Below are 15,243 nucleotides of genomic sequence, written 5' to 3' on the forward strand. Positions count from 1 at the left end.
GTGTTAGGTCAGTCCTAGGTATCTTCTGATCAAAAGGGGCTAATACAGTTGTCTTGGTAAGGCTGACAAATGCGTGGTAGGGACTAGGTTAAGATACCCGCTTTCACTTGAAACTGTACAAATTTGAACTGTGGACCTTCTTTGGCTGTTTCAACAATCAAAAGGTTTTTACTGTAGATTTTGTTACTATTGGATGGGTTAGCACTCACAATCTTTGTTTACCTAGCCTCTGAGAAACCCTGCTAAATCTAACCTCACCAAGTTCACAAGCCTTTGGAATACAGTGCAAATGTTATACTTTTCTCCTTGTAAATTTGAGAGAGATGCTTAAGCCTAGTGGAAAACTGTATGTCAGAAGAACAAAGCTAATCCAGTTTTGATGAAGATTTATGTGAGACCACAGAAAAGACTTTCTCTGCCAGTTTTTCTGACTGCCTAATAGGAATATTGCCTACCTCACAAGGACATAATGAGGCTTATTCAATGTTTGTAGAGCACCTGGAGATCCTTGGATTGCGTTATAAAAGCTTGCAAAAACCATTACCTGCAGAAAAAGAAATGAAAGGGGAACATTCCTAATCTAGTTTTCAGCAAACTCTTCTCCTACATTTCAGTATGGACTTCATGTCAGATTTTGAGATGATGCTACAAAGGAAAAAGAGCATGAGTGGGAAGCGCAGACGGAACCGTGATGGTGGCACATTTATTAGTGATGCAGATGATGTCGTCAGTGCTATGATTGTTAAAATGAATGAAGCTGCAGAGGTGAGTTTTCTCGTGTGTCAGGAGTATTGGTTAAGGTCCATTTCTGCTCACTAGGAAAGTAATTGTTTTCAGTGTTATAGAAGCAATCTTATGTTCAGTAGTGGTACACTGCAAACAGCTGAAAATTTCAAAAATCTGTGAACTTTAGTATTGCATCATAGAATCCTTTCACTTACCCACATTTCAGTTTTCTCCTATTGAAAATTAGAATAAATCTGGTGCTTATGATCTAATCACTAGCAATTGTTTAGCTTTTTTACACCAGCTATGAATAGTTTTATATCTTTGCTTATTTTTACACATCCGCTACCTGAATACTCAGAATGTATTTCTTATGTTTCAGTCAATGTTAATGTTGTTATAAAAATACTTGACTATACAGCATCATTTGTGTGCTTGCTCTTCTAGACGAGCTTCTTGGGATTGAAACTTTCTTTAGTTTACCTATAACATTGCTAGTAACAGCACACCATGGTAGGTGATGGCAAGACAATATAATTATGGGAAAGGACCAGCTGATGGCGGAGCATCCTTTTTCAGGGAAAGCAGATTATGTATCTTTAGTGTATTTTTGTTGCCTTGTTTGTCTCTAAGTATCTGTAAAGTCACGCTGTAGTGTGGGTATGTGGTGGAGAGGTAAAGGTAACCCAAAGACGTTTCAGAAAAGGAATTAGGTCATTTGAAGCATGAGCAGGAGACTTTTCCAGGCTTCTGAGATGACAGAAAAGTTCATGAATTACATTGTTAAAACGAGACTGAAAGAAACAGGACATTATGAGAGGGAAATTAGGGGAGGTGAGAAATGAAGTGCAGAAAAGAGCTGTGTAGAGCCTTAATGGGGAGGACAGGTGTCTCAAATGGAGCGATAAGGTTAGAACACTGGAAAGAAGGAAGATTTTTACTTCCAGCATGTTGGATAGCCCTATGAGTAGGAAGCAGAAAAGGAAATTGTTGTACAGGTTGAAAATCTCTTAACCGGGACTCTCTTGCCCAGCAACTGGACCACGAATGTTCTGGGACGAGAGAGTCTTGAGTGGAGGGCTAGCACCTGGCAGGGCAACAGGGCTTCCAGGCAGGACTGCGGGAGCCTGGCAGAGAGGTTGCGGGGCTGCCCGGAGCAGCAGCAGGAGCCAGGCTCTGCAGCAAGAACCCGGCACGCAGAGGCAGTGGGGCTGCACAGCGTGGCACTGAGCCCAGTGCACAAAGGCAGTAAGGCTTCCTGGCACAGCAGTGGGAGCCCGGGGAGCAGAGACAGCAGGGCTGCCCAGCGTGGCAGTAGGAGCGCGGCGTGATAGCAGGAGCCGGTGCAGAGAGGTGTCGGGGCTGCCCGGTAGGGCAACAGAGACTGACGACAGTGAGGCCAGTGAGAGTGGGGGAGCCAGCTGGGAGGGCAGCGTTTGGGCCAGGACTGGAGGGGGCTGGTGGCACAGGGTCCAGAAATGACCGCCCTGGTCTGCAAAATCCCTTATCCAGGACCAGTCAGGTCCAGAGAGTGCTCCACTACTGAACATGGGGTGACCAAGATTGCAGGTCTGTTGGCTGCAGTGGGATTTATTTGACGTGTAGAGTCAGGCCCTTGTACAAGTCTTTCTAGGACCTTTGATAATAGCCCTTTGGAACTGGGACCACATCTTTCTATTTATTTTTGAAATACCCAAGCACATGTCTGGGTGGTGGTAAATTAGTAATATAATGTGAAGCTCCCCATTTACATTTACCATTTTGTAAAGAAAATGCTAACTAAGTTTGAGACTGCTGCCGGACATCTTTCCTTAAAGCAGGTTTTAGTGCCACATCATATATATAGTAGCCCAATGTCTGTACGAGTTGCCTCTAGGGGGCACCGTTACCTCCCACTGTGGCGCTTGGCTGACTTCGGCTGAGCGGTGCAGAAGTCAGCCGAGCGCCACGGTGGGAGGCAAAAGGGGGGCATGACAGCGGCTGCAGGCCCTGCCCCCTGGCCGTGAACATCACCACTCTGCCCCCCTTGCCGAGTGCCACGGCGGGAGGCGAAGAGTGGCGGGGCGGTGATGTACACGCCCAGGGAGTGGGGCCTGGACGAGCGTGCATCCCTGACCGAGACACAGGAGAGTGGAGAGAGAGTGAGAGGCAGGAGGGGGAGAAGAGAAAGAGAGAGACGAAGCGGAGAAAGAGTGAGAGGCAGGAGGAGAAGGAGAAAAGAAAGGGAGAGTAAGAGGCAGGAGGGGGAGAAGAGAAAGAGATGGAGAGAGGCAGAAGGCTCAGGAGAGAAGACGGACGTGGAGGAGAGACTTGAAAATCCCGTCTTATAACGAGCTAATTCGCTACTGAAAGTAAGAGTTGCTCCACAAGCAGGTGTTTGGATACCTCCGAATTAGTTAATTCCAGGGTTTATATAGTTTCCCAGACAGCCATTCTACTGCAAGACAGACTGTTTTTATTGTGAATGTTTTAAGAGCAGGGGTTTATTACTACTCTCCTCATCTTTTGGATGACTTATTTTGAAACTCTCTCTTCATGAACTCCCCACAGGAAGATAGACAGCTGAATACCCAGAAGAAACCAGCGCTAAAAAAGCTAACTTTGCTACCAACTGTAGTTATGCACCTTAAAAAGTAAGTGTTTGATTCTCCCCATTATTTATTCTCCTGGGGAATATTGGGAAGGCTACATACAGTAACTGTCTGGTGATGCTCGCAGCGTGCAAATGTTGTACCAAATAAAAGCAAGCAGGATCTTATGAGGGGGATAAGGCAAAAAGCCAAATTTATTGTAAAGATAATAATAAAAAAATAAAGAAAAGATAGAAGCAAACAACGTTGTTTAACTACTTAACCCTTATACATATAAACATTCATTCATCCATTCATTCAGGTTCTGTGTATTGTTATAGTTACCAGCCTGGAAGTTGCTTGTGACAGAATACTGGCCAGGTATTCTGTACACAAGTGATGGTAGTGGGGAGCGAAGTCCTGATCAGATGCGCATCTGAAGCTCCTGGTAGGCTGGCAGCAGAACCTTGGACTCTGATTCCATAGTTTTTTAGTCCAGTTCTTGTAGGAATTTTTTCCTATGCCAGTCTATGGAAATTGCTACATCATGCTGATGTCTCCAGGGTGGCTGCCAGGTGCTCATCAGTGATCTCATCGGGTGGACCTCCAGTACTTGGTTTTCTCCACTTGACACCTTTTGGTTGCACTGGCACCTGACGCCTTCTTCAGCCTTTTGTTGCTGTATTCTCAGGCTGGCACCTCTCAGAACCATTCATTCATCGTCCAAGCACTCTCTCTCTCTCTCTCTTACATACATTCCCTAATTAATGTTTCCCATACAGTACTTTGTATAAGAATAAAAGTTGTAGTTACAAAAGTTTCTGGGTGGTATTGCTTAAAACATTCTCTGAACGGCTTCAATTATGTAACAATGCCCTTAGTCAATTACAGGGCTTGGCTCCCATAGCAGAGTTAGTGCCTTGACAATGCATTGTTACAATGTATCTCTGCAGTGTCAATTTCAAGCAGCCCCTTGATTATATTCTTAACAGTTCTAAGTTACATGACCTAATACATTATATTCTAAAGGGGCAATAATAATAATAAATCTAAACATTTAACAAACTTAACAAATAATAATAAGAAGAATTAATAATAAATCTAAACACTTTAAGTTGTGGGGAACAAATTATGGGGAGTCACTTCCATTTGGAGGAATCATTTTCAATACATTAATATGTTATCCCTACACAAAAACGCCCAGATTAATTTCCATTCCACTACAAAGTGCTAAAGTTTAGGTGGCTTCCCAAAAAGACAATTTTTTAAATGATCCCTTATTTTGAAATGAATTAAAATACTTTGTCATGCCGAAGGTACAGTGTATAGAAAACATGTGCTGCGAAGTATTGGCTGCCATCTGTGCTGAGATTGATAGCTTTGATTTTGGTCAGCAGTTTGAGAAGTTTAATAGAACTCAGTTGCTGTTTGGAACAAGTATTTCCGTTAGGTCAGTAGCTTATGCTGTAAGTGCTGAGGTAAGAGAAGATGAAAGCGGTTCTATCCCTGCATTCGGAAGCCATTATAGAGCGATGTCTGCTTTGCAGAAACCAAGACCAAGGGCCAAGTCTCATAAGTGGATGTGTTTGTGCAGCAAGAGGAGGTGTTTTTTTGGAACTTGCGTTCACCAGTTCTCTGAAGCGAGACAGAGCTGTTCCTGAAAGTCTGACCTTTTTCATTCTACATTTTCCAGACAGGACCTTAAGGAAACTTTCATTGACAGTGGTGTGATGTCGGCCATCAAAGAGTGGCTTTCCCCTCTTCCGGATCGGAGTCTGCCAGCACTAAAGATCCGCGAGGAACTCTTGAAGATTCTGCAAGAGGTTAGAAGCTGATGCCTAGCTGTGTGCCTCGGACTGGCTTGCATCCTGTAGGCTGACTCTTAGTGAGGAGCCTCTATGAACTTTTAACCTGGCGTGTGCAGGTAGTGAGAATGTGGTATGGGAGACTGCTCTCAACTGGTCATAGTGGTGAGGCAGAGGGGAGGAGCAAAGTCTGAAACAAATGTCTGCTTTAGGAATAGCCTCTTATCTTACTTAAATGTGCCTCTCTGGCTGAACAAAGCTTGGCATGAGGGCAACTTGGAAACTTCAGTTCCTAGATCTGGATCATCATTATTAATTTTTCCCTTATTTACCCTATTAACCAAATAATTATGCGAATCCCTGGCTGTAGCACTGAAAGAAATATCCCGTTGGCCCACATGCGCACACTCCCTCACACTGTTTGGGTGCTACCGACAGTTCTAGCTCTGTATGCATATTGGACCTGAGCTGCTCTGTCAGCCAGATTCCCTCCCTGCTCTCTCACTGTGACTGGTCATTTTATTTCCTGTTGGGTATATGCAGAAAATGAAAGTGCTGGTGTAATTAGACTTTCTGTGTAGCAATGTAGAAATGAATCTTCTCTTACAGGTTTGTAAGCCAGCTTTAATTACTACCAAGAAGGTACCAGAATTGGGCTGGAATTTAATACCTATTCAAAGCCAAAGTTCTGATATACAGTTTTAGCCAAATTTGTTAAATACCTGTTTGGAAACATAATCTCTAGAAGGTGCTATTTTCACACTAGAACCGTGGTTCTCAAACTTTTAGGCCCACAGCCATCCTGCTCAATGCAGACCTTTCCACAGACCACCAGCCAACCACTCCTGATGACAAAGTGGGTGCAAGATGGGGTGGGAATGCTGGCTGTGGCTGGGAGGTGGGATGCAAGAGTGGGTTGAAGGTAGGGGAACCTGGGTGGCAGGTAAGAGTACAGTTGAAGACTGAGGGTGGGAGCGGCTGGGTAGGGGAGAGGACTGAGCCCATGGGTTGCTAGTGATCTGTGGACCACACTTTGAGAACCACTGCCCTAGAATGCCTGGGAATGGCCTGCTAACTTGCCACTCTCCCTAATCATTGTTACTGTTTCTCCCAATGCCTTAAGCTAAGATGGGAGTTTCCAGTGCACTTTGCTCCCTTCTTGTCCGTTTCTTCTCTCCTTATGGCCAGTTTGTCCCCCTAACTGGCTCCTTGGAGACCAAAGTTGCCTGTTTGTGTCTTTACCCTCCTACCCTCTACAGGCTCAGGCACCCTGGAAGACAGCAGCTTTAAGACACGACTATGGTCTGTGACAAAACTATTTGCCTGACTACTTGCTTTTATGATCTGTATTTTCAAGAGATCTTTCTGTCACTGTCAACAAACTATTGATTCAAAGCCAGATTATCTGATCATGGTCACTAATAGAAACAAAAGAGTTATTTTCTTTTAGGAACTTTAGACCATTTTATATTTAAGAAACGAAGTTAATATTTGTAAGAAGAATTGTCAGGTTCGTGAACATGTCAGATGTTTAGAAATAAGAATAACAACCTTCAGCTGTTTAGAGGTGGAGTGAAATTTCAACACAGCTGTTTGATTTTAAAAGATCTCTGGAGTGCTCTTATAGTCATGATGAAAATAGCAAGCTAACAGAATATAAACGGTTTGGTTAGGCTCGCTGTTGGGCTCGGTTTTTCTTAACATCTGGCGCTAAATGCAGTCAGATGTTGTTCATGGTTTGCGTGTTTTTCTGTCCTCCAGCTGCCTAGTGTGAGCCAAGAGACACTGAAGCACAGTGGGATTGGGCGAGCTGTGATGTATCTCTACAAACACCCCAAGGAGTCAAGACCTAACAAGGACATGGCAGGGAAGCTAATAAGTATGTAAACCTCCCCTAAAACACTGTGTCTTGCTCACAGAGGTTTAATTTCTGTTTCTTCCATACACTGATTTTCTGTTCTGTTCAGAGTTCTGACAAGACATTGTATTTGGTGTCGTTCGCTGCAGAACTGCATATAAAAACTGCAGAATTGCATGTAGTAGTCTGCATGGAGCAGAACACAAATACATTCTCTGTGAAATCACACTTGCTATGAGTTGCTGTAATTCCTCGACATTCATGACACTAAATGATTCTTCGTGGGTTCTGTAGATGGGCAACATCCTGAAATGTGAAAATACAAGAGAAAATTGGACATTGTCCAGAATTAAGGCAGATTCTGCTATTAGTAATCAGTGAGAAGGGATGCCTAAAAGGAACAAATCCCCTTTAGAATATAGTCAGTTGGATTTTAAGTCACCTTGACCTGACACACGTAGGACACTGAGGCCTTGTCTATGCTACCAAGTTTTGTCGACAAAACATACATTGACACCCAAAAATCAACAAAACCAAAATCAGGAGAAGGTTTTCACACTTGCTCCCTCTGGTAGATCGTGTTCACGTCGTGGGTGCCATGAGTAATGAACTCGGGGTAGATATCCCACGTCGTGTGGTCAAGAAGGCAGAGCTGATCCCTGACGCTTGGGATTCCCTCCGAGTTCTCCCACAGCCACCTCACCTGCCTGCAGGGGGCATCGTGAGGGTTGTCCAAGCAGTGCAGCAGTATCTCTGCTCTCCCCCCGTGACACAGTCTGTCTGCCCCTGTGTTCCTCGTGCAGGGCAGAGCAGGAGCATTCCGAGGGCTTGCTCTGCTCCCCAAATGGAGCAGCACACTCAGCTCTGAGACACTTCCCTGAGCTCTGCCTGCAGGGCAGCAGAGATCAAAACACCGCACAGAGCTATGAGGGCAGGCACGGTGGGGTACTGGCAGAAAGCAGGTCTGTCCACAAAACAAACAGCAGTGGCTGCGCTGGCTCTTTGGCAACGATAGTCTCTTGGAGGGTGGAAACTGGGCATTTTTCCAGGCAAAGTTGCATTGCAGTGTGAAGGCTCACCCCGTTGTGTTGCTAATAGATTGTCTTGGGCAACAAAACTCAGCAGTGTAGCCAAGGCCTGAAAGTGGTTAACTGTATTGGTTACAAGGCCACTTGCCTGAACCTGCTGCAAGTTGTATTTAGGCCCATTGAAGCTTTCTGAAGAGAAAATGTACATGCCCAGTGACACTGTTTCTGCACTGAAATGTTTCTCTTTACAGATGAATGGTCTCGCCCCATCTTTGGCCTTACCTCAAACTACAAAGGAATGACAAGGGAGGAAAGGGAGCAGAGGGATCTGGAGCAGATGCCTCAGCGAAGGAGATTGAGCAGGTAGGAGTTGCAAACGCAGAGAAACAAGAACGTTGTGAATCTGAGACTGTTTCGGGATCCTGACCAATATGGTAGTTCTGCTAATTTACTGATAAAGTGTTAGGGAAAATCTGCAGACTTCCCCTACACCCTGCTCTTTCCTAGTTCAGATGGCAGTCCTCTTTACCTGTGTCCATTTGAACACGTGTTGCCAAATTTTCATTGGCTCATGAATGGAGATTTTCCTTTCTAAATTTGGGGCCCTCCTGACTGACTGCTCTTGCCACATGAAGCCCCATGTGTGATGGGAGTCAAGTCTCTGTTGTTGTAATCTATGTAGAAAGTCTGTTCCTTTCTCTGATGCAGACAGGCATGGTAATGGCTCTTACCACTGTCACAACCAGGAATCCCGTTCAGGTTAACTCCTGTAATGTGCTGCTACATCACTGTACTTGAAATTCACCCAGGTAGTTGCTCCCTTGTCCCTAGTGAGCAGTAGTTGAGTTGGTTATGCCTGCCCTCCATGATCCGGACCGAGTGCCAGTATGCCAAAGGAAATAGTCAAGGGTTTAGTGTTGGTCCCTTTTTTGGAGTAAATTTGCCCAGGAGTTATGTGGTTTGCCCTTGTAGCACTCCTTGAGTTCACTGATGTAGCTCCTTAGCCATCTTTATAAACTCACAAAAATACTTTGTGTCAGGGTGGAGAGAGGCTGCTGTCTTTGTCTTAATGTATTTATCTGCAGCTGTACCATTCTGCTTTGTCTGTACAGCTCTGGTGGCCAGACCCCTCGCAGAGATCTGGAGAAGGTGCTAACAGGAGAAGAAAAGTAAGTTCACTCCTCCCCCCCCCCCCCCCCAAAGCATCCTAGCAATGATAAGACTGTAGGCTCTTTCACTGCAGCTCTGTGTAATGGAAATGCAGATGCTTGACGTGGTGGTGCTTTGTGTTTTAAAAAGGGATCGAAAACAGCTGATTGAAGGCACCGTGATTGTATCTCTGCGAGAGTGATCTGTTGAACATAACTAGAGGTCCAGTGGCAACTGAGAGACTCACCGATTTATTTACCCACGAAAGCTTGTGCCCTAATAAATCGGTTAGTCTCTCAGGTGCTGCAGGACTACTCGTTGTTTGTGCAGATGCAGATTAACATGGCTCCCCCCTCAGACTGTTTAACATACTTGCTTTTGTTCCCCAGAGCTCTTCGACCTGGTGATCCTGGATTCTGTGCTCGTGCAAGGGTTCCAATGCCCTCCAACAAGGATTATGTGGTCAGACCCAAGTGGAATGTGGAAATGGAATCTTCCAGGGTAAGCCAGAGAGCAAAGGGAAGAAATTAGTCTCTTATGCTCATCCTGTATCTAGAAACTCTGTGGTTAAGACTGAGAATCAGTTGATCCTTTAATCATAGAATCCGGGGACTGGATGAGACCTCGGCGGGTCATCAAGTCCAGCCCCCTGCCCAAAGCAGGACCAACCCCAACTAAATCATCCCAGCCAGGGCTTTGTCAAGCCGGGACTTAAAAACCTCTAGGAATGGAGATTCCAGCCCCTCCTTAGGGAACCCATTCCAGTGCTTCACCACCCTCCTAGTGAAATAGTTTTTCCTAATATCCCACCTAGACCTCTCCCACTGTAACTTGAGACCATTGCTCCTTGTTCTGCCATCTGAGAACAGCCTCTCTCCATCCTCTCTGGAACCTCCCTTCAGGGAGTTGAAGGCTGCTATCAAATCCCCCCTCACTCTTCTCTTCTGCAGACTAAATAAGCCCAAATCCCTCAGCGTCTCCTCACTGTTCTGTTGCTTCAAGTGCCGTTGGCCCTGGTGTACCACCTTATTGTTGTGCCTATTGTAGTTTAAGGGACTGTAAGTCCTCACAAATGGACTCTCTAAACTAGGGGTGTGGAACCTTTTTTGGGTCGGGGCCACTGACCCACAGAAAAATCAGTTGGGGGACACACAAGTGAGAAGCAAAAAAAAAAAAAGCTTGCTGCTGACTGCGAAGGACACTCCCCACGTTCTCCTCACACATCAGAGCCTAGGTGAGCCCAGCCTAGGAGATTTTGTGTGTTCCAGCCCCATGGTGGGAGGGGCTAGAGCGCCAGCACAGGCTCCCCAGTGCTGGGGGGGACCTGAGCTTCAGGGGCTGGATCCAGGCAAGCTGGGGGCTGCCTCTGGCCCCCAGGCGTGAGGTTCCTCACCCCTGCTTATAAACCCTATTAAATGGTTCCTTATCGCCTAGAACATCAAATGAAAGTCAATAATTGACACAGAGGAACAGCTATTTATATCAAGGTTAAGGCTTTGACTGCAAACCTGTTGCTGTACCAGGGTAGTCAATGGGCAGTCCATGGGACAAATCTAGACTGGCAGATGCTTTTGAATTGACCTTTTTATTTACTTATATTAAAAAATTATTTTCACTGGCCTCTGGACCTTGATTATACCTTGACCAAGAAATTTTTGCGTTGACAGAAAATAATTGACTACTCCTGCAGACTATCTTGCAGTCTCTTACTGTAACTCCTCTTACCCATCCCAAGTTTTAGTATCATGGCCTTCCTGTTGGCTTTCCCAGACCTGTGAAGAATCAAATACTTGGTCAATATTAGCTTTCACCACTAACTGAGGTCCATATATTTCACCTTGGTTAATCCATTAATCATGTGCAGTTTCATTTCATTCATAGAGAAGTCAGTATCTTCAGATGGCAAATCAAAAGTAAGTCGAAGGATCATTAAATTCTGCTGTCGTCATTTTTCCTTTTCATTAATTGACATGATGTTTCTAGCTCGGAACAGTTAAAAAGGGGCTTAGTCGCTTGGAAAAGCACAAGAGACGATTTGCTGAACAGAAACGACTTAGCAAAGTGCATCGGGCCATCAAGTTCAGCATTGAAGGCAACAGGATGCCCCTGTAGCTCTGACACTCTGCCTTCCCTGAGTTTTAGAGGTATCTTGTGAGGGAGGTGTGAACAGTGCATGTGCTTCAGCTGGCAGATTCAATGAACGTAGTGTGAATTCACTAACCTGCACGTATGAGGCTCGTCTCTTTTAATCTCTCTAATAGCTGTACTGTGTCCTGCAGGGAAAATTGATGCAGAAAATAATCTGATGTAGCACATAACTTCTGCAATGATCCTGCCACGGTAGCTTTCACATGCCCTTACGGCAGGTATTATTTAAAATACCCATCTTCAAAAATACCTTTTGTAGGGATCCAAGGAAAAGGAAGCCATCTGAGATGAGCAGGTGTATCGTAAAACGTGCCCAATTAGAGGCCCTCATTAAACAGATAGTTACCTAGGAAATGACACAGAACTAGCATTCTTCACACTTAATTTAGTACTTCATTGTTACTCCATAGTGACCTCTGTGGCTGAGTTTCTAGTAGTATGAACAAGATCTAAAAGAAAAGATCGTTCAATCCTCTTTGGCCTAGGAAGTGATTGTGTGGCGGGGCCCTTAAAGAGTAAGTGACAGTAGAGGGCAAAAGACTCTTTTGAGGACTGGGGGAAGACAGATCATCTGAGGTGGAGAGAGAACAAGCGATAAATATTAACCTGAATTTCTTTTTGAAACCCAAGTTTCTATGTTCTGGGGATGGCAGAAATTGATGGCCAGAAAGAATAATGCAGCTACTGATGGAATATCCCTGCCACTTTTTAGCTTCATATTTCACTTAAAAAATGTAGAAAATAAATGAAAAGGCAGAGAAGCCCTGCATGTAATTCCAGTCAGGAATCAGTTTTCTCTGTTTTGTGATAAATGTCTGTCTGGATTCAGGTATTGGAGATCTGCTACCTTACTAACAGTCAGCCTGATTATGGACAGACTAGTAAAAGCTGAGCTTCTGAACAGCTGCTTCTATCAGATCTCCCAAATCCCTTTCTTTTCCTGACTCAGTAATTGATTATTACTCCCTGTTGTGTTGATACATTCAGAATTCTCCCGGAGTATTGACAGAAAGGGCATTACTGTCCCTCTGTGGTACTTTTCCGTACCTTTTGTCTATGCAAAGTAACTTACCCTGATGCTGCATATCAGCCTTCCACTTGCAGACCATCAAAATACAGAAAGGAAATGCAAGCACATTTATACTAAACAGTAATATTTTGTGGTCAGTTTTTCTTGGGCATCTTTTCTTGTTCCCACTTACATTTCCTAGTATTCTCCAACATTATTGGTGCCCATTGAATCCCTAGTAACTGACCAATTAACATCACCAAGCGTAATCATGTCCTCACATCAGCCAGCAGTTTACGAAGCGGTGGTGAAATGTGCTTCTGGAACTAAACTGTGTTGAGTTTCTGAGAACTATTCTAAATGGTGCATTTATCCACTATGTGGACGATAAAATGGTCGCTTTAATCTGAAAGTTTGTGTGTGTGTCCATCCCAAAAAGATCAGTTGGAGTTCTTCTGGAACTTAATCAGAACCCTTATTGCTGGGCAATGGGTGCTGGAAGACTTAACCTTGCATGCTTTACCTGTCTTGAATCTCTTGACTTTCTTCTTTTTTTCCTCTCCCCATGGCCCAGTGATAATTGTAAGTTTTATATTTTTAGTACCAGAGCACCTCTAAGAAAGGGGTAAGTCGACTGGACAAACAGATGCGGAAGTTCACAGATATCAGGAAAAAAAGCAGATCAGCTCATGCAGTGAAAATCAGCATTGAAGGCAATAAGATGCCATTGTGACCCTTCACAGAAGACTCCTTGATCTCTGCTGCGAGATGTGCACCCATAGACTCTTTGGAGACCTGAAACTTTTTAACAAATTGGTTTTTTTAGTGTATCTTTAAATTGTCTGTTCAGCTTCTGATATAAAATGTTGTCTGAGGATTGTGAATCCTAGGACTTTGCCTCCCAACTGTATTTAAACTCATTCTGTTGTGTCCTTTGTACAGATCAAATACTTGTTGTCCTCTTTAGACAATAAAAATCCTTCCATTTTTTGGGGGGTGTCTTGATTGATCAAAGGGGTAGGGTGACAGGACCCACAAAGCAGTAACTAAATAATGCTCAGGAACTTATCTATTCTGCCTTTGGAGAGCTGCAGGTGTCAGCTTTGGTGTCAAAATACCTTAAACTATAGCTGTCTTCCACTGGTCATTTTTAATCTCATGGTTTTGGCCCTAAGATTAGACTTGCGTGCATATTTGTGTAAAATCCAGGCTTTGTAGATCTGAAATTTCCAGTGATTAAAACAATTGATTGACCTGAGATTACACAGTATTGAAGAATCATTATCAGTGGTGAAAAAAGTGTGAATGATAGAAAGCAAATAAGAGTACTGCTCTCCCCCTGCAGTTAAGTGTAATGTCATTAACTGAAGAAAACTGTTTAGTTTAATTACTTTGAGTGTCTTAATGACTGAACCATAAGGGCAAATCTTTAGGCTATCAAGAGTGCCGAAGGAAACTGACTCTTGGGTGCTGCATATTTTCTTTACTAAATGGCTCATAGACACTCTAGGTGATCATGCTACTCTTCCTGCTTGTGGCAAAAAGATTGTAGAGGGGAATTGTGTGCATCTGTCTCTGAAACTCTTCTTTGGGGCCAAGCAAACAGGATTCTGGTCCCTGCTGCAGGTTTAGAGTGCAGTTAAGTGGATAATATCTTTTATATATTTGAAAGAGTATGTGTCCATCTGTCTGTCCAAGAACTCCTAAACATTAAGAACTAGGACCAGCAAATCTGATATGCAGCTTCCTCTTAAACTTAATACAAGGCCAGGGTTTGGTTGTGCCAGGACAATGGGATTGTTTTTTGCAACCTGGAAAGGGAGTGAGCTCTAGGAGGCACAATTATACTGTACAACGACCAAGGGGAGCTCTAACCCCATTGGGGGTAGCAGGGGCAGGCATGGAGGGTAAATGAAATCACAGAATGATCCATTGTCACAGGCTAATTAGAAGTGCAGGGCCTTTCTAGATGGTACTTTCTCCTCTCACACCTCTTGTGCTCTAGAATGTGTAAAAGGGGAAGACTGCCAGTGAGTGGTGCCATGGTATGTTCTGTTTGTGACTCACAGTATTAACTATTGTCCCAGCTATTGGACACTAGGTTAGCGCCTAAGGTGCTTAAGTACACACGGGCTGTGTCTACACGCCAAAGTGACTGCTCTTGCGCAAAAACTTGCTGCCTGTCTACACTGGCCGTGTGTTCTTGCGCAAGTAAACTGACGTTCTGCTGTATAAAATCAGGGCTTCTTGCGCAAGAACTATGATGCTGCTGCTTAGGAATAAGCCGCCTTGTGCAAGAGCTCTTCCAGAAGAGGCCCGTGTAGACAGGCAACATGAATTTCTTGTGCAAGAAAGCCCTATGGTTAAAATGGCCATCAGAGCTTTCTTGTGCAAGAGAGCGGCTACACTGGCACGGATGCTCTTGCGCAAAAGCACATGCCAGTGTAGATGCTCTCTTGTGGAAGAATTCTTCCACAACAAGCTGCCAGTGTAGACATAGCCTAAAAGCCTAGGAAGAAAAATCAAAGGACAGCACACAAGCAGTCGGCTGATTAAACATGCTGGTCTGTGGTGTTAGTTTGCTGCTACTGGAAATTCTAATCTTTCTCCACTGTTACTATAATCCCATTAGAAGGGAGAGGACCAAACAGACTAAACATCCCTGCCTTTGAAAGCTGCTGCAGCATAAACTTTCTTTAGACTACAAAGGGATATTTAAGCTTTTCATCTTATTTTCCTGCTGATCGTGAAGCTAATAAAGGCGATTGCATTTGAGTCAAGAAATATGTTTGTTAGTCTTATAAAACTTGATGAATTTGGAAGCTGCTACATTTCAGTAATTAATCCCATGAGGTGATTAACTCAACTGCACCACTGTCAACATAGTGAACTATCATAATTCTCTCAACTGTGAACCGAATGTACTACTGTCACATGGAGTGGACCAGCT

The 15,243-nt window shown here is 44.2% G+C and overlaps 1 protein-coding gene and 1 long non-coding RNA gene across 4 annotated transcripts in view; one reads left to right on the forward strand and one right to left on the reverse strand.

Moving 5' to 3' along the window:
- Nucleotides 1-13,283, forward strand: part of IWS1 (interacts with SUPT6H, CTD assembly factor 1) — a 32,498-nt gene extending 19,215 nt beyond the window's left edge. For 2 of the 3 annotated variants that reach the window (XM_075937430.2, XM_075937431.2), the window contains exons 7-14: nt 615-765; nt 3,277-3,359; nt 4,990-5,119; nt 6,863-6,980; nt 8,239-8,350; nt 9,100-9,156; nt 9,526-9,637; nt 12,895-13,283. In XM_075937430.2, the coding sequence (XP_075793545.2) occupies nt 615-765; nt 3,277-3,359; nt 4,990-5,119; nt 6,863-6,980; nt 8,239-8,350; nt 9,100-9,156; nt 9,526-9,637; nt 12,895-13,026 (895 nt within the window). In that variant the 3' untranslated portion in view covers nt 13,027-13,283. Of the gene's footprint in view, nt 1-614; nt 766-3,276; nt 3,360-4,989; nt 5,120-6,862; nt 6,981-8,238; nt 8,351-9,099; nt 9,157-9,525; nt 9,638-11,119; nt 11,281-12,894 lie in introns of all 3 variants that reach the window. The other variant, XM_075937432.2, reaches the window with a different exon arrangement.
- On the reverse strand, nt 7,009-9,571 carry LOC142830735 (uncharacterized). The gene is made up of 2 exons (XR_012906187.2): nt 9,509-9,571; nt 7,009-7,265 (listed from the first exon to the last, which is right to left on the reverse strand). It is a non-coding gene; the product is annotated as an uncharacterized LOC142830735 (long non-coding RNA).
- Nucleotides 13,284-15,243: the final 1,960 nt, after the last annotated feature.

This window comes from Pelodiscus sinensis, chromosome 10, assembly GCF_052426305.1.
Source record: "Pelodiscus sinensis isolate ZL-2025 chromosome 10, ASM5242630v1, whole genome shotgun sequence".
In the NCBI taxonomy this organism is placed as follows: Eukaryota; Metazoa; Chordata; order Testudines; family Trionychidae; genus Pelodiscus; species Pelodiscus sinensis.